Source organism: Mytilus galloprovincialis, chromosome 2 (genome assembly GCF_965363235.1).
Source record: "Mytilus galloprovincialis chromosome 2, xbMytGall1.hap1.1, whole genome shotgun sequence".
Lineage (NCBI taxonomy): Eukaryota > Metazoa > Mollusca > Bivalvia > Mytilida > Mytilidae > Mytilus > Mytilus galloprovincialis.
The window spans coordinates 42918823-42942957 of record NC_134839.1 but is presented as its reverse complement, the minus strand read 5'-3'; the positions used below and the strand labels follow the sequence as shown (position 1 = coordinate 42942957).

General features: G+C 33.1%; 1 protein-coding gene across 3 annotated transcripts in view; it reads right to left on the bottom strand.

Annotated features, from left to right (window-relative positions):
* LOC143063636 (PAN2-PAN3 deadenylation complex catalytic subunit PAN2-like) overlaps positions 1–24135 on the bottom strand; it is a 295154-nt gene that overhangs the window by 259981 nt on the left and 11038 nt on the right. For 2 of the 3 annotated variants that reach the window (XM_076235882.1, XM_076235883.1), the window contains exons 2-3: positions 23081–23296; positions 477–623 (exon numbers count right to left, since the gene is read on the bottom strand). In XM_076235882.1, coding sequence (XP_076091997.1) covers positions 477–623; positions 23081–23257 — 324 coding nt within the window. In that variant the 5' untranslated portion in view covers positions 23258–23296. The remainder of the gene's footprint in view (positions 1–476; positions 624–23080; positions 23297–24135) is intronic. The other variant, XM_076235885.1, reaches the window with a different exon arrangement.

Below are 24135 nucleotides of genomic sequence, written 5' to 3'. Positions count from 1 at the left end.
CACAAAATGAATACTTCACTGTTTTATTTCATGTATTTTTTTTGTAATGAAGACACTCTGCTTGCTGGCAAAATATGTTGACCTAATGAACCAATACCATGCGGTAAAAATTTGAGTGTTGTCTATTGTGGCAACATATTTTGATCCCATGTCAGATTTCCTCTATAAGCTTAAAAGTTTTTGAGATATAAGCCAAAAACTGCATTTGACCCCTATTTTCCTTTTAGCCATTGCATCCTAGTTTGTTGATGTATATAATCAAAACTTTGGATACAATTTACTACTTAAACATTTTAATCAACTGTCAACACTTTTTTTTGGAGCAAAAATGAATGAAGATTGTCATCACAAATGTAGATTGTCTGAAAATACCAATATGGGCAGTACATGTACTGCTGTTTATTGCTTTTATCTTATTCTTTGTCATTGGTTATATAAATACACAAATTTGACACTGAGACATAAGTAAAACATACCCCTGAATTGCCCATCCATAATAGATCTTGTTTATCAAATGTCAAGGCAGAGACACTGAACCTGTCCCCTCCATCCACCAAAACACTTGTTAAATCATGATATTCAGTAAGTGCTTGTGCTGCTCCAGGGAAATAACCATCCAGTTGCTAAAGTAACAATCAGAATGGATTAGTATACATCATGATAATCAATTATATAAAGGTCTATGACACACAATGTATGCCAATATAAATACTATTAATTTTACATTCAAACCTGGTTGTGTCAAACTTGGTTGTGTCAAAGTCTTGGTTGTGTCAAAGTCTTGGTTAAGTTGAGCTCATTTTATACTCCCATTGATGTAAAATAAATATGAATTGATCCTGATGTTTCGAAGTTCGAAAATATGTATTTAAAACAAGAGGCTCTTTAGAGCCTGTGTCGCTCACCTTGGTCTATATGCAAGAAGCAAATTAAACAAAAGACACAAATTATAGACGAGAATAGAATTCATGATAAAATTGTGTTTTGGTGATGATGATGTGTTTGTCAATCTCACTTTACTGAACATTCTTGCTGATTACAATTTTCTCTATCTATAATGAACTTAGCAAAAGAAAACATTTTGTAAAAGTTTACAAAAATTTACATAATTAACGAAAATTGTTTAAAATCTACTATAAAGAGCTGCAACTCCTTAAGGTGTCAATCGATTGTTTTGGTAAAGTTGACTTATTTGTAGATCTTACTTTGCTATACATAATTGCTGTTTACAGTTTATCTCTTAGTCTATCTAAGATAATATTGAAGATATTAACAAACAAGAGGCTCTCAAGAGCCTGAATCGCTCACCTTTATTTTTTGGCATTTATCTTTCCTTTAAGAGTTTAAGTGTCCAATTTCATCATAGTTTGTTTTTTTGGTTTAATGTATATTAATAAGTGTTTGAAAATGCAATTTTTGTCATACTTTCTTCAAAAGCAAAAGAAAAAGGTGTTTGGTGTGAGTGTTTGTTAGTTATGTTTTTGAAAGGTGATTAACTGCAGTTGATTTGAAGATGCTTACATCAACATTGATTAATCTGTTGCAAATAACTCAGTCTCCTAGATTAATTATCATACAAGATATCTTCTTTTCTATATTTGGTTCAAATTGTATTGAGAATAGAAATAGTGAATATGTTTTAGAGACAATAAATTGAAAATAATGTACAAGATAATTGAAAAATTACCAATTTAGTGGCAGCAACCCAACAATTGGTTGTTACATTTATCTGAAAATTTAAGGGCTGATAGAACTTTACCATGTTTACCTAAATTATAAACACTTTTAACCCATGTCAAATTTGCTCTATATAGATCTGCTTTGCTTTTAGAAATACAAGCCTAAAACTGCATTTTACCCCTAGGTTCTATTTTTAGCCATGGGCAGGCCTCGACAATAACCCTTGTCCGATTGTCCGGTACCAGAGGAAAAAAAGGTTGGACAAGTAAAAGCTATATCAAGCTTGTCCGATGGGACAAGTAAATCTATTCTGCAGAAAAAATTTAATCCAACTTTGATGAACAAAGAAATTATAAACAACAAACAAGACAACAAGTATTAATTTGAAATGTGTCTGTATTCTGTTTATTCAAATTCAAAACTTTTTTCTTCAACATGTTTACTTAAGCAATCGATCATTATAAACTGGTTCCTTGTCAAGTACATTTTAACAGGTAAAAAGTATATTATTTGGAAACCAGTCTTACTGATTCGAATCAGTGATGCCCTTAGGTAACTTTACAATAAAATTGAGAATGGAAATGGGGAATGCGCCAAAGAGACAACAACCCGACCATAGTTTAGTTTGGCAGTGTAGGTGACATATTTAGAAAACATGATTAATTGACAGTTTGGCAACCCAGGACACATACCATGACCAAGACAAGAGTGCACACACTGAAATGTCTCGCCTTCTTTACTAATCATTGATATTATGTTGATAGTCCTAAGTATAAAGCTTTATTACAACTGTCACATAAACTTAACATTAACCAAGTAGCTAAACAAAGACCAATGAACCATGAAAATGAGGTCAAGGTCAGATGAACCATGCCAGGCAGACATGTACAGCTAACAAAGCTTCCATACAACAAATATAGTTGACCTATTACTTATTATAGTTTAAGAAAAATAGACCAAAACACAAAAACTTAACACTGTGCAATGAACCGTGCAATTGAGGTCATGGTCAAATAAATCTGCGGGACTGACATATAGATCATAATATATTTCCATACACCAAATATAGCTGACCTTTGGGATATAAAATTACATAAAAAGACCAAAACTTAAAAACTTAACTTTGACCACTGAACCATGAAAATGAGGTCAAGGTCAGATGACATCTGCCCGCTAGACATGTACACCTTACAATCATTCCATACAACAAATATAGTAGACCTATTGCATAAAGTATGAGAAAAACAGACCAAAACACAAAAACTTAACTATAACCACTGAACCATGAAAATGAGGTCAAGGTCAGATGACACCTGCCAGTTGGACATGTACACCTACCAGTCCTTCCATACACCAAATATACTAGCCCTATTGCTTATAGTATCTGAGATATGGACTTGACCACCAAAACTTAACCTTGTTCACTGATCCATGAAATGAGGTCGAAGTCAAGTGAAAACTGTCTGACGGGCATGAGGACCTTGCAAGGTACGCACATACCAAATATAGTTATCCTATTACTTATAATAAGAGAGAATTCAACATTACAAAAATTCTGAACTTTTTTTTCAAGTGGTCACTGAACCATGAAAATGAGGTCAAGGACATTGGACATGTGACTGACGGAAACTTCGTAACATGAGGCATCTATATACAAAGTATGAAGCATCCAGGTCTTTCACCTTCTAAAATATAAACCTTTTAAGAAGTTAGCTAACGCCGCCGCCGTAGCCGCCGCCGCCGCCGGATCACTATCCCTATGTCGAGCTTTCTGCAACAAAAGTTGCAGGCTCGACAACAAATCAGTACCTCTTTTTTCTATCTTATTCTGTTCCTTATAATAATATGAATAAATACCATACCGATAATGTTTTTAACAAACATATTTTTTCAATAACAAGAGGCTGTCACAACGACAGCAAACCGGATTTGTTAACATTTATTTGTGTCCTGGCAATATCACAAGAACCATAACTGATGAATGCTGAAAGTGGAAATCGTCAATATCAAATTAGACCTCCATTTTGTAGTCAGTATCAACATATTAAAATTTGAAAAGCTTAGATTGAATGGTTCATTAGTAAATGCAACAACGTGAATGGAAACACCATTTTACGATCTTTCAAGAACCATAACTCCTGAACGGTAAAAGTTAAAATCATCATTATTGAACTTCAGACCTCTATTTTGTCATCAGTAACAACATATAAAAATTTCAAAAGCTTTGGTTGAATGGTTTATAAAAAATGCACGGACACGACTGGAAAAACCATTTTTCAATCTTTCAAGAACCATTACTCCTGAACGGTAAAAGTCAAAATCGCCATTATTAAACTTGACCTTCATTTAGTTGTCAGTATCAACATATTAAAATTATAAAAGCTTTGGTTGAACGGTTCATGAGTTAATGCACAGACAACATTTGATTGCCGCCCGGCCGCCCGCCCGGCCGCCCGCCCGCCGTACATCCCCAAATCAATAACCGACATTTTTGTCACAAAAATCCGGTTAAAAATGAAGAAATTATTTACCATAAAATTCACAAAATCATATTTGTTTATAAGTAGAAGAAAAAAACAATACTTGCAATCTATTGTGACCTATAGTTGTTAATTTCTGTGTCATTTGGTCTCTTGCAGAGAGTTGTCTAATTGGCAATCATACCTCATCTTTTTTTATTGATTGCATTTGAATAAACTTTTTTCAACTTAAAACCAGGTGCTCCGCAGGGCGCAGCTTTATACGACCGCAGAGGTCGAACCCTGAACAGTTGGGGCAAGTATGGACAAAACATTCAAGCGTGATACAGCTCTGAATTTGGATTGTGATCAAATTTTTGACATTATATGTTTTTTTTTACACAAAACAAATGTCAAGATTTTACAAATCAATTAAAGATTTCTTCAAACTTTTTAAATCTAAAATTAAATAGTTGACACAGCATAGGTTTCTGACACAGAATGAATGTGGTCTAATGAACTTAAAAGTTTTTTTTTTGCCTTTGAGCAATTCACTATGCTGTTGAATATTAATCCTCTCAAAAAAATGTTTGAAGAAATTTTCTTTTTATTTATGAAATCTGAAATGAGAAAAATTTAACCCCCCCCCCCCCTTTTTTTCACATCCCTGTTTCCCTTTTTCCAAAACTGATATCAATTCAAATTTCTAATGGAGTTTGCAACAATAACTACTCTTTTAAATACATCATAAGATATTAAAATGTAAAATAAAGTGCTTGTTATCACTGAATGGTAAAGATTGGTTGGTAGTAAAAATGAATATACATTGTTTATTGTATAAAACAATAAAAAAAACTTCATCAGCAACATTTTATATTGGCAAATTTCCAATGAAGTTATTTACATAAAGTTATTGGCAAATAAAAATAGAAAATGACATCATAGTCATGTCTGGTAAATTTCCAACATATATTATCAACTACTATTCTATACAAAGAAAGATAACTCCAATTGAAAATTAATTGCTATTGCACAATATTGTGCAATTAGATATTTCTTGCTATTGTGCAATACTGTGCAATTGAAAATTTCTTGCTATTGCACAATACTTGATATGGAATCCTGATTTGGAACAACTTGAAAACTGGGCCCATAATCAAAAATCAAAGTAAATATTTAGATAAAGCATATCAAATAAGCCCAAGAATTTAATTTTTGTTAAAATCAAACTTAGTTTAATTTTGGACCCTTTGGACGTTAATGTAAACCAATTTGAAAACGGGACCAAAATTAAGAATCTACATACACAGTTAGATTTGGCATATCAAAGAACCCCAATTATTCAATTTTTGATGAAATCAAACAAAGTTTAATTTTGGACCCCGATTTGGACCAACTTGAAAACTGGGCCAATAATAAAAAATCTAAGTACATTTTTAGATTCAGCATATCAAAGAACCCCAAGGATTCAATTTTTGTTAAAATCAAACTAAGTTTAATTTTGGACCCTTTGGACCTTAATGTAGACCAATTTGAAAACGGGACCAAAAATTAAGAATCTACATACACAGTTAGATTCGGCATATCAAAGAACCCCAATTATTCAATTTTTGATAAAATCAAACAAAGTTTAAATCTGGACCCTTTGGGCCCTTTATTCCTAAACTGTTGGGACCAAAACTCCCAAAATCAATACCAACCTTCCTTTTATGGTCATAAACCTTGTGTTAAATTTCATAGATTTCTATTTACTTATACTAAAGTTATGGTGCGAAAACCAAAAAAAATGCTTATTTGGGTCCCTTTTTTGCCCCTAATTCCTAAACTGTTGGGACCTAAACTCCCAAAATCAATACCAACCTTCCTTTTGTGGTCATAAACATTGTGTTTAAATTTCATTGATTTCTATTTACTTAAACTAAAGTTATTGTGCGAAAACCAAGAATAATGCTTATTTGGGCCCTTTTTTGGCCCCTAATTCCTAAACTGTTGGAACCAAAACTCCCAAAATCAATCCCAACCTTTCTTTTGTGGTCATAAACCTTATGTCAAAATTTCATAGAATTCTATTTACTTAAACTAAAGTTATAGTGCGAAAACCAAGAAAATGCTTATTTGGGCCCTTTTTGGCCCCTAATTCCTTAAATGTTGGGACTAAAACTCCCAAAATCAATCCCAACCTTCCTTTTGTGGTCATAAACCTTGTGTTAAAATTTCATAGATTTCTATTCACTTTTACTAAAGTTAGAGTGCGAAAACTAAAAGTATTCGGACGACGACGACGACGCCGCCGACGACGACGACGACGACACCAACGTGATAGCAATATACGACGAAAAATTTTTCAAATTTTGCGGTCGTATAAAAAAGGATACAAATCCAAAAAGTGTACAATGACACGCCTATCAGAGTGGTGCATTATGTGCATAGTCTGATGAGACTTTGTCATTGATGAAAACTAAAAACTAAGTCCTGTGACATGACTAAATTCAGTTGTTCTCATATTTTTCAAAAGTATTTCAAAAGATAAATATTAAATTCTGTTCTATTGTTTTAATTCATTTTGTTCCTTCAATCAATTGAAAATGTAAAAGTTTATTATTAAGATTTTTTTGGGCAAGTAACAATTTCATTCGGACAAGTAAGTTTTGGTATGTACTTGTCCTACTACTGGACAAGTTGAAAAAAAAGTTATTGTAGAGGCCTGCATGGGGGCCATGTTTTTTGACGAAACAGAGAATAAAACACAAATTTTATTCTAGACAACTTAAGTATCATTCAGCTTAAGTTTGGTTAGAATTGGTTCAATGGTTTCAGAAAAGAAGATTTTTTAAAGTTAGAAAACATGATAAACAAATTGTGTAAAATTGTCCTTAAAGGGCAAAAACTCTTTAAGGGGTCAATTAACAATTTTGGTCATATAAACTTATTTGTAGATCTTACTTTGCTGAACATATTTGTTGTTTACAGTTTATCTTTATCATTTTTATCGTTAATACTATTCAAGAAAATAACCAACCAGGTGCTCCGCAGGGCGCAGCTTTATATGACCCCAGTGGTTGAACCCTGAACAGTTGGGGCAAATTTGGTCACAATATTCAAGGTTGATTCTGTCTGAATTTGGATTGTGATCAAGTTTTTGACATAATATAGGTTTTTGTCACAAAATTAATGTGGTCAAAGATCTAACAAATCTATTGCTCAATACTGTGCAATTGAAGATTTCTTCTTGAAACTTTTGAAAATTCGAAATTTGAAAATTTTTGAAAAAAAAGGAAGCCCTTCAAAAAATAGTAAACAAAAAATCCCCCCCCCCCCCCACTTTTTGAAACCCCCTTGGAGCTATAACCCTTAAACTCAATCCCATGCTTTCCATTGCAGTATTGAACCTTGTAGTACAATTTCAGAGAGATCCATTCACTTAAACACCAGTTATTGTCATGATTGTTTGGAAACTAGAAACATGCTTCCTTTTGGCCCTTTTTTGGCCCCTAATTCCTATATATTTTGGGCAATTAACCCAAATCTTAATCCCAGCCTCCCCTTTGTTATTTGGTACATTGTGGTACAATTTTAAAGAGATCCATACAATTACACATAAGTTATTGTCTTGAAACTAGAAAAATGCTTGTTTTGACCCCTTTTTGGCCCTTAATTCCTAAACTTTGGCCCCATAACCCCTCAAATGAATCCAAACCTTCTACTTGTGGTTTTGAACATTGCGGTATGATTTCAGAGCAATTGAAATACTTCAACACAAGTTATTATCCTGAAACTAGAAAAAAACTTGTTTTGGGCCCCTTTTGGACCCCTAATTCCTAATTGGTTAGGACAATCATCCCCAAAATCAATCCCAACCTTCCTTTTGTGGTATTGAACCTTTTGAAAATTTCATGAAGATCTATTCACTTAAACTAAAGTTATTATCCGGAAAACAATGTCTTCAGACAACGACGACATCATACCATTATACGATCCCAAAATATTTTGGGGTCGTATAAAAACTGCAAAATATCCTTAAAATTACCAATTTAGTGGCGGCAACCCAACAATGGGTTATCAGATTCATCTAAAAATTTCAGGGTTGATAGAATGTTACCAAATGAACACTTTGACCCCATGTCAGATTTGCTCTAACTGCTTTGGTTTGTGAAATATAAGCCAAAAACTGCATTTTACCCCTATGTTCTATTTTTAGCCATGGCAGCCATGTTTTTTGACAAAACAGAAAATAAAACAACAACTTTATTCTAGATACCATAAGGATAATTCAGCTTAAGTTTGGTTGGAATTGGTTCAGTAGTTTCAGAGAAGAAGATGTTTGAAATAGTTTACACCAGATGGACGACGACCATGGACGCTAAGTGATGGCTAAATCTCACCGTTCCTTTGGAAAGCTGAGCTAAAAACTACAAAATTTTCTTAAAATTACCAATTCAGGGGCAGCAACCCAACAACAGGTTGCCTGAATTGTATAAAATTTCAGGGCAGTTAAATCTTGACTTAATATGAACAATTTTACTACTGTCAGATTTGCTCTAAATGCTTTGGTTTCAGATATATTAGCCAAAAACTACATTTGACCCCTATGTACTCTTTTTAGCAATGTTGGCCATCTTGGTTGGTGGGCGGGGTCATCAGACACATTTTTGAAACTAGATACCCCAATGATGATTGTGGCCAAGTTTGGTTAAATTTGTCAAAGTAGTTTCAGAGGAGAAGATTTTTTTAAAAGATTACTAAAATTTTAGAAAAATTGTTAAAAATTGACTTTAAAGCGCAATAACTCCTTAAGGGGTCAACTGACAATTTTGGTCATGTTGACTTATTTGTAAATCTTACTTTGCTGAATATTATTACTGTTAACAGTTTATCTCTATCTATAAAAATATTCAAAAAAATAACCAACCAGGTGCTCCGCAGGGTGCAGCTTTATACGACTGCAGTGGTCGAACCCTGAACAGTTGGTGCAAATTTGGTCACAATATTCAAGCTTGATACTGTCTGAATTTGGATTGTGATCAAATTTTTGACATTATATAGGTATTTGTCACAAAATAAATGTGGTCAAAGATCTAACAAATCCATTGCACTTTACTGAGAAATTGAAGATTTCTTTTGAAACTTTTGAAAACAAACAGTGTAAGGGAGCTAATCAAGTAATCAAACATATATATAACAGTATTTTTTAAAGTTTAATTGCATTAACTCCCTTACACTGCTTTTAAATTGTTTAAATTGTCCTTTAAGCAGAAAAACCCTTGTTTTCACTCCTTTTTTGCCCCTAATTGCTTAATGATTTGAGCCATAACCCCCATAACCATCCCTTTGTAGTATGGAAACTTGTGGAATAATTTCAGGGAGATTTATACACTTTAACACAAGTTATTGACTGAAAACTACAAAAATGCTTATTTGGACCCCTTTTTTAACCCCTCACTTATTGAAACCCCCTCCCCCTTGCAGCAAGAACCCCAAAACTCAATTCCAGCCTTTCCTGTGTAGTTAGAAACCTTGTAGTATAATTTCAGAGGGATCCATACACTTAAACCCAAGTTATTGCCTGTAAACTAGAACCAGATGCTCCTCAGGGCGCAGCTTTATACGACCGCAAAGGTTGAACCCTGAACGGTTGGGGCAAGTATATATGGACACAAAAATTGACAAAATTCAAGCTGGATTCAGCTCTAAATTTGGGCTGTGATTAAATAGTTGACACAGCATAGGTTTCTGACACAGAATGAATGTCGTCTAATGAACTTAAAAATTTTGCTTTGCCTTTGAGCAATTCATTATACTGTTGAATATTAATCCTCTCAAAAAAATTAAAGAAAAATTACCCTCCCCCCCCCCCCCCCCCACCACCAATTTTTTTTTCACATCCCCCTTTCCCTTATTCCAAAACTGATCTCAATTCAAATTTCTAATGGCCCCTAGCAATAACTACTCATTTAAATACATCATAAGATATCAAAATGTAAAAAAAGTGCTTGTTATCACTGAATGGTAAAGATTGTTTTAATTTATCAGTTGGTAGTAAAAGTGAATATACATTGTATATTGTATAAAACAATGATTTAAGTTGATTCAACTACTATTCTGGACAAAGAAAGATAACTCCAATTGAAAATTTCTTGCTATTGCACAATATTGTGCAATTAGATATTTCTTGCTATTGCGCAATACTGTGCAATTGAAAATACTTGCCTTTGCACAATACTGTGCAATTGAAGATTTCTTGCTATTGTGCAATACTGTGCAATTGAAAATTTCTTGCTATTGCACAATACTGTGCAATTAAAGATTTCTTGCTTTTGCTGAATACTGTGCAATTGAAAATTGCTTTCTATTGCACAATACTTAATATAATAATTTTGGATCCTGATTTGGACCAACTTGAAAACTGGGCCCATAATCAAAAATCTAAACTGTACATGTTTAGATTCAGCATATCAAAGAACCCCAAGGATTCAATTTTCGGTTTAATTTTGGACTCATCGGACCTTAATGTAGTCCAATTTGAAAACGGGACCAAAAATTAAGAATCTACATACACAGTTAGATTTGGCATATCAAAGAACCCCAATTATTCAATTTTTTATGAAATCAAACAAAGTTTAATTTTGGACCCTTTGGGCCCCTAATACCTAAACTGTTCGGACCTCAACTCCAAAAATCAATCCCAACCTTCCTTTTGTGGTCATAAACCTTGTGCTTAAATTTCATTGATTTCTATTAACTTATACTAAAGTTATGGTGTGAAAACCAAGAATAATGCTTATTTGGGCCCTTTTTGGCCCCTAATTCCTAAAATGTTGGGACCAAAACTCTCAAAACCAATCCCAACCTTCCTTTTGTGGTCATAAACCTTTTGTTAAAATTTCATAGATTTCTATTCACTTTTACTAAAGTTAGAGTGCGAAAACTAAAAGTATTAGGACGACAACGCCAACGTGATACCAATATACGACCAAAAAATTTTCAATTTTTGCGGTCGTATAAAAATGCTTCTTTTTGGCCCTTTTGTGGCCCCTTATTCCTAATTGTTCAGGGATATTAACCCCAGACTGAATCCAAGTCTTCCCTTCGTTATATGGAACCTTGTGGTAAAATGTCAGAGCGATCAATACAATAACACACAAGTTATAAATTATTGTTCTGAAACTACAAAAATGCTTGTTTTTGGTCCCTTTTTGGCCCTTAATTCCTAGACTGTTTGCACCATAACCCTTAAAATAAATCTCAACCTTCTACTTTATGGTATAAACTTGTAGTACAATATCAGACCAATTGAAATACTTATACACAACTCATTGTCCTGAAACTAGATAAATACTTGTTTTGGGCACCTTTGGGCCCCTAATTTCTAAACGGTTAGGACCATAACCCCAAACTAGAGGCTCTAAAGAGCCTGTGTTGCTCACCTTGGTCTATGTGAATACTAAACAAAGGACACAGATGGATTCAAGACAAAATTGTGGTTTGGTGATGGTGATGTGTTTGTAGATCTTACTTTACTGAACATTCTTGCTGCTTACAATTATCTCTATCTATAATGAACTTGACCCAGTAGTTACAGTGGAAAATGTTAGTAAAATTTTACAAATTTTGTGAAAATTGTTTAAAAAAAATGACTATATAAAGGGCAATAACTCCTTAGGGGTCAATTGACCATTTTGGTCATGTTGACTTCTTTTTAGGTCTTACTTTGCTGTACATTATTGCTGTTTACAGTTTATCTCTATCTATAATAATATTCAACATAATAACCAAAAACAGCAAAATTTCCTTAAAATTACTAATTCAGGGGCAGCAACCCAACAACAGGTTGTCTGTATGCAAAAAAAACTGCATTTTACCCCCATGTTCTATTTTTAGCCATGGCGGCCATCTTGGTTGGTTGACCAGGTCACCAGACACATTTTTAAAACTAGATACCCCAATGATGATTGTGGCCATGTTTGGTTTAATTTGGCCCAGTAGTTTCAGAGGAGAAGATTTTTCTAAAAGATGACTAAGATTTACGAAAAATGGTTAAAAATTGACTATAAAGGGCAATAACTCCTAAAGGGGTCAATTGACCATTTCGGTCATGTTGACTTATTTGTAAATCTTACTTTGCTGAACATTATTGCTGTTTACAGTTTATCTTTATCTATAATAATATTCAAGATAATAACCAAAAACAGCAAAATTTCCTTAAAATTACATATTCAGGGGGAGCAACCCAACAACGGGTTGTCTGATTCATCTGAAAATTTCAGGGCAGATAGATCTTGACCTGATAAACAAGTTTACCCCATGTCAGATTTGCTCTAAATACTTTGGTTTTTGAGTTATAAGCCAAAAACTGCATTTTACCCCTATGTTCTATTTTTAGCCATGGCGGCAATCTTGGTTGGTAGGTGGGGTCACGCCACACATTTTTTAAACTAGATACCCCAATGATGATTGTGGCCAAGTTTGGTTTCATTTGGCCCAGCAGTTTCAGAGGAGAAGATTTTTGTAAAAGTTAACGACGACGGACGACGACGAACGCAAAGTGATGGGAAAAGCTCACTTGGCCCTTCGGGCCAGGTGAGCTAAAAATCAATCATAACCTTCCTTTTGTGGTTACAAACATTGTATTTAAATTTTATTGATTTCTATTTACTTATACTGAAGTTATTATCCGGAAACTATCCGTCTCCGACGACGACGTGATACCTATATACGACCAAATTTTTTTTTTAATTTTTGCAGTTGTATTAGAACTGCCCTTTGGGCCAGGTGAGCTAAAAAAATGAAGACTTAAAAATAAAATGGCAAACTGGATGTTTTTCTACTTTCATTACTTTAAACGATTATCTTTTTATTAGTGATATTGATTAAAGCTGTGTAAACATACTAACATGACATGTTAAGAGTGACTGGTATTAACACTTTTTTTTTATTATACACACATAATGTAAGCTGTATGACTGATACATGCATAAAAACAAAATGATTTTGAATGTCCCAAGCAGAGATTTAATGAATCCTTAAATTTCTACAGATCAGAGGTCGGCCAAGCACCCTGACAGTTAGGCAAGTCTCGTAGCATCCTGGGAATCTGAAGCATGACTATATCGTGACACAATCTGCTGTATCGGATCAAAATCGTAACAATGCAATATATTTTTGTGACACATTCTGCTGTATTGGATCTAAATCGTAACAATGTAATATATTTTTGTGACACATTCTGCTATATTGGATCAAAATCTTAACACTGTTATATATTTTTGAAATGTATAGCATTGTCACAATTTTGATTCCATACAGCAGAATGTGTTACAATTTTTCTGGACTGTGTCCTGTCAAACGGCCATGTAGTGAAAAAATTTGTCATGCATTTTTTTGCTGATTGTTTCCAGATTGCATCCAAAATGGGAACTGTCTGTGTCGTTACTATTCCAAAACTGTCCCTCTATTAATACCAAATTAGGCAATAATACCCACGTCAGAGTTCCAACAATCCAACTGAGTCGAGACAAAGCTGTTTGCAATCCAGTACAGTAGATTGCACTCTTGACAGAAGCTAATCACTATGATTAAGGGGAAAGTTTTATTATGTTTATCTTCGGTAGCGGTAGCGTGGTTTCACTGTCTGGTCACTGTCTGCTGTCTGTCAGATACAATTAGGAAGAATCAGGACACTGTTTGGACAGATTCAGACGTTTTTAACCATGGGAAAGATAAAATCGGATTCAATTAAATTGAGAACGGGACATTTTGGACAAATTCAGACACTACCATTGACTACCTGAACACTATGGGATTGTTGTGGTTACTAAATAAATGTTTTTACAATTTTTAATAAGAGTTTGAATTTCAAGCCACGATTCATTGACTTTTGATAAACCTTAATCAGGGATGATCTTATCAAGGACAGCAGTAAAAATCCTGAATGTGTGACCATAACAAAACTAGAGGCTCTAAAGAGCCTGTGTCGCTCACCTTGGTCTATGTGCATATTACACAAAGGACACAGATGGATTCATGACAAAATTGTGTTTTGCTGATAGTGATGTGTTTGTAGATCTTACTTTACTGAACATTCTTGGTACTTACAATTTTCTCTATCTATAATAAACTTGGACCTTTAAATACAGTGAAAAATATTTTGTAAAAATTTACAAAAATTTACCAAATTAGTGAAAATTGTTAAAAATTGAATAAAATGGGCAACAACTCCTTAAGGGGTCAACTGACGATTTTGGTCATGTTGACTTATTTCTAGATCTTACTTAGCTGAACATTATTGCTGTTTACAGTTTATCTCTATCTATTACAATATTCAAGATAATAACCAAAAACAGCAAAATTTCCTTAAAATTACTAATTCAGGGGCAGCAACCCAACAACAGGTTATCCAATTTATCTGAAAATTTCAGGGCAGATAGATCTTGACCTGTTACTCAATTTTACCCCTTGTCAGATTTGCTCTAAATGCTTTGGTTTTTGAGTTATAAGCCCAAAACTGCATTTTACCCCTATGTTCTATTTTTAGCCATGGCGGCCATCTTGGATGGTTGGCCGGGTCACCGGACACACTTTTTAAACAAGATACCCCAATGATGATTTTGGCCAAGTTTGGTGTAATTTGGCCAAGTAGTTTCAGAGGAGAAGATGTAAAAGATTACTAAGATTTACGAAAAATGGTTAAAAATTGACTATTAAGGGCAATAACTCCTAAAGGGGTCAACTGACCATTTGGGTCATGTTGACTTATTTGTAAATCTTTTTTTGCTGAACATTATTGCTGTTTACAGTTTATCTCTATCTATAATAATATTCAAGATAATAACCAAAAACAGCAAAATTTCATTAAAATTACTTATTCTCGGGCAGCAACCCAAAACCGGGTTGTCTAATTCATCTGAAAATTTCAGGGCAGGTAGATCTTGACCTGATAAACAAATTTACCTCATGTCAGATTTACTCTAAATGCTTTGGTTTTTGAGTTATAAGCCAAAAACTGCATTTTACCCAAGGTTCTATTTTTAGCCATGGCGGCCATCTTGATTGGATGGCTGGGTCACTGGACACATTTTTCAAACTACATACCCCAAAGATGGTTTCGGCCAAGTTTGGATTGATTTGGCCAAGTAGTTTCAGAGGAGAAGATTTTTGTAAAAGATTACTAAGATTTACGAAAAATGGTTAAAAATTGACTATAAAGGGCAATAACTCCTAAAGGGGTCAACTGACCATTTCGGTCATGTTGACTTATTTGTAAATATTACTTTGCTGAACATTATTGCTGTTTACAGTTTATCTCTATCTATAACAATATTCAAGATAATAACCAAAAACAGCAAAATTTCCTTAAAATTACTAATTCAGGGGCAGCAACCCAACAACAGGTTATCCGATTTATCTGAAAATTTCAGGGCAGATAGATCTTGACCTGTTACACAAGTTTACCCCATGTCAGATTTGCTCTAAATGCTTTGGTTTTTGAGTTATAAGCCAAAAACTGCATTTTACCCCTATGTTCTATTTTTAGCCATGGCGGCCATCTTGGATGGTTGGCCGGGTCACCGGACACATTTTTAAAACTAGATACCCCAATGATGATTTTGGCCAAGTTTGGTGTAATTTGGCCCAGTAGTTTCAGAGGAGAAGATTTTTGTAAAAGTTAACGACGCCGGACGACGACGGACGACAGACGACGGACGACGGACGCCGGACGCCAAGTGATGGGAAAAGCTCACTTGGCCCTTTGGGCCAGGTGAGCTAAAAACAGGTCTTAAAGGTTTCATGAAATTCTCTTGTGAGGTTACAGAGGAGTTTTGATGACAAACTGTTGCATTAGTATATTGAGGCAAATAAGTTTCAAAGGGGAGTAATTCCTAGAAAAAATCTGAATCATAATTTCCTGTCAATATGCACATCTACATCATGTACATAGTATGTCCTTAATATCTACAAAGTTTCATGAAATTCTGTTGAGTGGTTTCAGAGGAGTTGAGATGACAAACTGTTGCAGTAGTATATTGAGGCAAATAAGTTCAAAGGGGCGTAACTCAAAAAAAACCTGAATCATAATTTCCTGTCCATATGCACATCTACATATATAGCAATGTATTTCCTTATTATCTACAAAGTTTCATAAAATTCTGTTGTGTGGTTTCAGAGGAGTTGCGATGACAAACTGTTGCAGTAGTATATTGAAGCAACTAAGTTCAAAGGGGCGCAACTCCTAGAAAAATAAATTGCTATGCTGAGCGCAGCTGGATACAACAGGAGATGTCCAACCCAGAAAAGTTGAGGCCAAAATAGACACAATATTCACATTTGATACAGGTCTGAATTGTATTATAACTTTAATTTTTGATACATAATACATTTTCACGGGTAACACGAATGACCGAATAACACTGTTATTATCCGAATAACACATGTAATGACCGAATAACACTTCAAATATCAATATTAACACATTTGAGTGACTTTTAAACATATATTATTGAATAAAATTATAATAGAAATGTATTTTATAACCGAAAAATGATTTACAAGTTGCAGGTAAGTTAATATTGATTATTATAAATTTATGGATATCGGTGTGTACTTCCAAGATGGCGACCAAGGAAATCGTATGGAATGAATAAAAGAAAGATCGCATACAATCCCTCAACATGTTCATCTTAGACCACCAAAGTGGAGCCCTCACGCCACGTCAAGGCAATGAATAATGTGAGGGTGGGCCTTTTTAAAATAAAATATGGAATAGTAAACTGTTTAAATTAGTTTTTGTTTTAATTTTAGTTAGTTATTAAAAAAAATATTATCTTTATCATATTATTATATTTTTAATTTAGAAATGGATGTTAACCAAGCCCCTTTAAAACTCTAAAATTACAACTACTAAGATATCCTGCACAAGGCACGGGCTTATCTGTCATAGTCCGCGAAAATACTTTATTTAGAATTTATTGTAAAAAATTTATAACTACTAAGATATCCTGCACGACAAGGCACAGGCTTATCTGTCATAGTCCGCGAAAATACTTTATTTAGAATTTATTTTTTCATTTATGTTCGTCTTTCTAGAGGAGTATCAGTGGTATTCATGTCAGTTATGAAGCGGTCTGGGCCTTGGTATTGCACTCCCGAAGAGCATACAGTTCGCCAAGAGATAGTGAACAAAATGATGAAAAGCATAGCTCTTGAAAATCATTTTGTACATTATTTCAAGCCAACTAATGTTTATCGGGTGGAATACGAAGCTCGTGACGGGATACATTTCACTGAAGAGGGTTACCATGCCTTCTTAGTAGCTTTGAGGAAGTTGGTCAGTTGGTTTATTAACAAAGTCAGCAAATGGACTGAAATATTTTCTCAATGACAACACGTGAAATGTATTTTGTTAAAGAAGAAGAAATTTTTTTTAACATCGAATGACTAAAATAATCCAAAAGTTCTTGCATATTTTTAATTTTAAATTATAATTTGCCAGAAGAAAGCTTTTTTTAACAGGAAAACTCAAATCAAATTTAAATACCTTTTTTTTTAATAATTTTAAATAATTTTATAACACTGTTAAGACAATGAATGGAAAAATAAATATGACAGACAGCAAACAATAACCACCATGTACTCAACGGCCACTTACTTGTGATAATCATATTCATAGTGTGCAGGGTTAACCATGTTTGCGAGCATGCACTCAGCCCTCCCATAATAAGGAACAGTTGTGAAATAGCAAACAACATAAGTGAGTCATAATTAAAGTGCAAATTGTAAAACTCAGTTGGGAAGGGCTCAACTCAAAAAGGTCAGCACAGACTCGCCCACAGAGTATATACTAAATCAATGAACAAAATAACACTGAGTTCCAATAGCTAGTTTAAAGCTAATTACAGTTGATGAATAAATACTCTTGGCAACGACTAAAATATAAATCTGTACACATCCGATTAGAAACCAGTGAAAAGTGGGTTCAGTGTTATTATTATATATTATATTGATGTTTTTGGAGGCGAATGTCCTGGTATGGAACTTGCCCCCTATTGGTTTAGTGTTACAATCAAAGCTCTATTTATATGGTGTGTAAGTACTGAGATCGTCGCTAATTACGTGAGTAGTTTATTATTTGCTTCAGGAGCCTGGAATTTTCATTCTAACATACAATCATTTAACACTCATCATTCTTTTTTTTTCTGAAAAGCATTGTTCGATTCTAAATCTTAACATGTTTGTTCAAGAAGAACTTTTTAATACTTCAATGTAAAAGTTGTGTTAAAAAAATAAATTAATAACTTTGAATTTCAAAAAAGTTAGTCTTGCAAAAAAATTCAATTTTTAATGGCCACACATATATGTTTCGAGAACACCTTCCACAACTAAAATTAACTTAAACACAGGGGTAGATTTCTTTCAAAAACCTAGTTAGATTGTGACTATGTTGGTTAATCTAACTTAGAATAGTCTTCTGTTATAGGTTACATATTACCATCACTATTGTAGAGAATTAGATCTTCGAATTGTAAAATAGCAGAACACAATCTCGGTCCATATCTTTATTTAAATATACAAATTTTGAGACAGGAAAGTGATCCACTTGTAATATTATTCTTTTGAATTGAGATAATTATGCATTGTATTGTATTACTTGAATTGTTTTAAAAAATAAAGAACATTTTGTGGATAAATTTATTTTTTTTTAAATTTTGGCAAATAAGGGAAAGTAACTCATATTACCTTACTTTTACTACAAAATATTTTCGTGAATTAAACCACTTTCCGCAAAATATATTTTTGTATAGTTTTAGTATGTTGTTCATAGATAGTAACAGACTTGTTTTTCAAAGAAAAACCTTGTGTTGCAATTAGTTGCAGGTTGTTCACTAAATTGACTAGACTATAAAGCAGCAGTCCTTACACAGGAACTATAGAGACACATCTGACCAGGCCAATAACAATGCATCATCCATTGGGACACAAGCACTATGAACCCAACGATCACAACAACTGCATTGAATGGTGCAATCAACACATTCTTCATCACATTGAACACACGGATATAAAGCCATTTTGAAAATGTCTTCATGGTTTTTTATACAAAATTATAGTTATTTGTAAAAACATTTATATTTGCCAATGAAAATCTTTTTAGTTTTGAGAAAATTTTATTAGAACAAACATACGAATCATCCATTCAGAAGCTTTGTTTTTATAAAAACAATCAAGTATAATAATTTTTTGATTAAATTTGAATTGAATATATATGTGAAAATTCTTAATTACATTTTATTTAATGTTGAGTAAATTGTTATGAAAAGTAATTAGTGATTGGAGTAATTGCATTGCTTTGATGTATTGGTTAAATTTTCAAATCCTTTCTGAAAAACAATTATTAGACAATTCTATGTATATACAGTAAATTATTTAATACTATATTTTCATAGCGCTTTCCTTTGAAGGCATATGCAATCTTTCTTTTATTCATTCCATACAATTTCCTTGGTCGCCATCTTGGAAGTACACACCGATATCCATAAAGGAGTAGGTCCGGTAAGGACAGATTTTGGCCTCAAATTTCAGGTTCATCTGACAAAAGATTTTGACCACTTTTTAAACACTTAAGTGTCTATTTTATTTGAGTTAATTAGTTTATGTGAAAGATTTTAACAGATTTAGTCATTAAAAACGATCCGATTCAAGCTCAAATATGAAAAATCTACCTAATATGCCGAAAAATGTCACTTTTCAGATGGTTTTTGGTAAAAATGAAAGTGGCCGCATCCGTGTTCATCCTCAACCTTTATATATGTTATGTATTATCATAAAATACAACTTACATTTCAATATTAAGAATGAACACGAATGCGGCCACTTTCGTTTTACACGAAAACCGTCTAAAATTTAACTAAAATGCTAGAATTATGAGGATTTCAGTAATTTAGCATGACTTAATGGTGCTAGTACCGGATATATGTGCATTGTATTGTCAAAAACAGCCCATATTAATGTAGCAGAAGCATTCTACTGTCCAATAAATAACTAAAGGTTTACATTTTAACAATTTTGTAAAACTGCTATATTTTGGGGCCAAAAAGGGGTCTTACTGAACCTACTCCTTTATAATGATCAATATTAACTTACCTGCAACTTGTAAATCATTTTTCGGTTATAAAATACACTTCTATTATAACTTTATTCAATAATACTAGAACACACCCGTGATATCGCGGGTCTGTGACTGAATTAAAGTATATAACTATGCGCAAGCCTTATTTTGGTATTAGTACTGTCATCTGATAAAGTCATGCCGATTATAAGATACACAATTTTCTCTGCTTTCAAATCTTTCTGTTTGAACCCGTCGAACTGAAACTTATCAATTATTGGTAATATTAATTATTTGGAAAACAAAAGTTCCTGGAATGGAGTATTTTTTAATCAACAGCATTGTCCTATATTAGTTATAAATAAAGTTGAATTCTTTGATTCGCTGTTTTACGTCATGCCCGCTAACAAATTGAAACTTATTTTTAGTCCAGATTTTTAGTATTCGTATTGTTATCTTAGAAAGTCTTACGGATTAAAATACTACAATAGGTAACAATTTGACAACTTACCGGTCACCCTGTGATTATGACCTGTGTATATAGCATATTAATCCTGAATTCACCGTTTGGTGGTGCGGCTGTCAGATACGGAACGTTCAGATAACGTAATAGGTAACAGGTGTTATACTATTGGTATCGGTATCAGACTCCTGATTATTGGCAGTATTAATTACGTGGAAAACAAAAGGGTCTGGAGTGGTGTTATTTTTAATCTACACCTTTGTACTATATTAGTTGTATATAAAGTTGAATTCTTTGATTCGTCGTTTTTACGTGATGACGGCTGACAAATTGGACCTCGTAATTTTAGTATTATAGATATGTTTAAAAGTCACTCAAATGTGTTAATATTGATATTTGAAGTGTTATTCGGTCATTACATGTGTTATTCGGATAATAACAGTGTTATTCGGTCATTCGAGGTACCGCATTTTCACCAAGTTGATGAAACATCAATTTTTTTTATTAATAATTAAAGAAATTCAGACATAAACGATTCATTATCTTTAGAAAAGAGGTTGAAGCATTGTCTTGGCAGTGTGTATCAGGTTATTTGATAAAAATACAACTTTTTATCACTTCATGCATTTCCGCAAGTTCCGGTGTTTGTTACTCGAAAACGTACATCAACCTAAATTTCGGCGACAAAAAAAGTTTATTACTTCATTTAAACGTGCTAAAAGTTGCCTCCAGTAATTGTTTAATCCATTTATTGCATTAAAAACGTCATGTTCCTTTCCAAATAACTTGTCAAACATCGTTTATTTTTGTAAATTTTCTTGCATTCGTCTGCCATTGACTGATTTCTAAACTACGGATCTGAACCGGACCAGCTATGACCGAAATCCCTACTTTTACAATAATTACTACGGACGCACCGATGGAACAGCTGACAGAAAAATATTGATCTCAAAGGGGAAAATTACGCATTCCACAGGCATTAAGAGACTTTTGGTTACATCTAATTGATTGGTGTATATAATTCCCTATATTTTTATGGATTGTTTCAAACTATTGATTAAAGTTGCTTAACTCTGAGACTATTTAATATCAATATATTATGGCCCAGCTTAATAACTTTCATATTTTTTTATGAAAAACACTGAATTTCATACACAAGATAATTTTTAATTAAATTGTAATTGATATATTATAATTTCTTTACATTTTTAAAATATTTTTTTTTTTTTTTTAGTGCTAGATATTTAGTTGGTAGTTTCTCACAAGAACCTTAGTACACTTAAACAACTTTTAATTTCAAATGTTACTTTAATTGTAATTTTTTTACTCAGATATAAATTGAACAATATAAAAAGAACATTATTTACATATGGCCCTTTATACTATTGTAAAATCGAAACATTGTAGCGCACCTCGCAAATGAGCACTTCTCTTTCAAATCTCACCACTTCTCCCTATCAGTTTCAAAAAGAGAAGTCACTTCTCCCTGTAATTCTGAAGTAGTGTGAGCCCTGGGTCAGTATCTCAATTCAAAGGAGTAGGGGCAAAAAGGCCATTATTTGGCCCAAAAATTACTGCAAATTTAAAAGTTATCATGTGTATTCCTAATAATTGAATACCGTACTACAGTACAAGGTACTCCGAGAAACAAAACAAATTTGACATTGAACAAGTTTCCATGGCAACAAAACATGATTTATTTTGCATATTTTGTAAAATTTCGTGATTTTCCTTGTTTTTTGTCAAATTTTATGTATATTTTAGATTGAAAAAGTATGTGCGCACCCAAAAAACAACTTTATATTTGGTGGGATCATGACAATAGTAATAATATAGCTTCTGTTAAATTATTTTGTTGTTTCTTGCCTGCGCACGATGTTTCCTTAACAGAAATAAACATGTAAAACTGCATAAAATCTGTATTTTTCATCGGTTTTTTGAAAATAGAACATATTATGACGTAATTGTGACGTAATCAGGTAAAAATCCTTATTTTTTTCTTTTATATTTCTTGAACATATGCATTTCTAAACATCATGTGCAAATTTGAAATAGATATCAAACATTTATTTTTGTTGGGACAAATCCAGGCCTTAATGCCCCTACTCCTTTCTATTGGAGTTTCCAACCATAATTACCCATTTAAATACATCACAAAAGTTTTAAAATATAAAATGACAAACAAAAGGCTAATTTTACAAACTTGTACATTGCCAAAACAGACAAGTTTTTTTTTAAAAAGGTGTCAGGGCAGAAGGGCGTGGCTGAGGGCACATTTAATTCATCTTCTGAAAGGGATCAAAGGAACTTTCTTGGAAACAATGACCTATTTCTAAACTAAACACAAACTTTAAAAAATGAAAGATACATTGAACTTACATTTGGACTGAAATGTTCTGGCATCATCTGTGGGTTTATCATAGCTCCTGGTGGAGGCTGATTCATCATATTTCCACCCATCATATCCCTCTGTTGGTTCATCATTCCTTCTCCCATCCTACCTTGCATTTGTGGTGGTGGGAAGCCATGAGGCATTCGCATGCCTCGATAATCCATTATTTTTGTCACCAAAACCAAATACTAGGTCATTTCAATCTTAAAATAAACATGTTCATCATGTTATAATACAGGGTTAAATATGATTCACTCTTATAAATATATTATATTTGTTATTTTCATGTTACCTTGCTACTTTAAAATCATAAGAAACGAGTGACTGTAGAAAAATAATGTTAATCCAATTATTGAACCAGTGCATACATATCATAAACTTAGTATTCTGTGCAGGATTTTATCATTTTTTTCGCATACATTTTGTGTAATCATCAAAAATTATTTCAATCAGTCAGTGTTGTGAAAATATGACAGCTAATTAATGGTTGTGTTTTGAAGCTGAATTTTAACAATTTTGTCACCTGTTTGTAAACAATCAACAAAGAAGCATGGATATTCAGGTAAGCATGTGTATAACAGGTACTATAAGATATAGTACTATAGTTTATCTTGAATGTTTGGTTTTCCATTCGCAATTGTGTATTGCAATCACAGTATTTTTACGAGAAAGGTCACGCCGAGGTAACTGCATACTGAAAACATGTCGGCCGAATTGTTTGCTGGAAGCAAGCAATCAAAAAAAAGTAAACTTCTTCTAAATTTGGACAAATTATAGAAATTTCTTAAGAAAAAAGTATATATATGTACATAAGTTTTATAATAAAAACTAGCCATTTAGTTTAAATAGCATATGCATACCGGTAATTGTTTTTTAATTTGAAGTTTCATATGACTTTAAACCTGTTAAAACAACCTATTCAGAGCAGGTAATTTTGTTTAGATTAGAACTTTAGGTGTTAGGTTTACAATGTAAAATTTAACCAATACCAAAAATAGACCTGCCTCATGTACTGGAGTATAACTGATTATTCCATTCATAG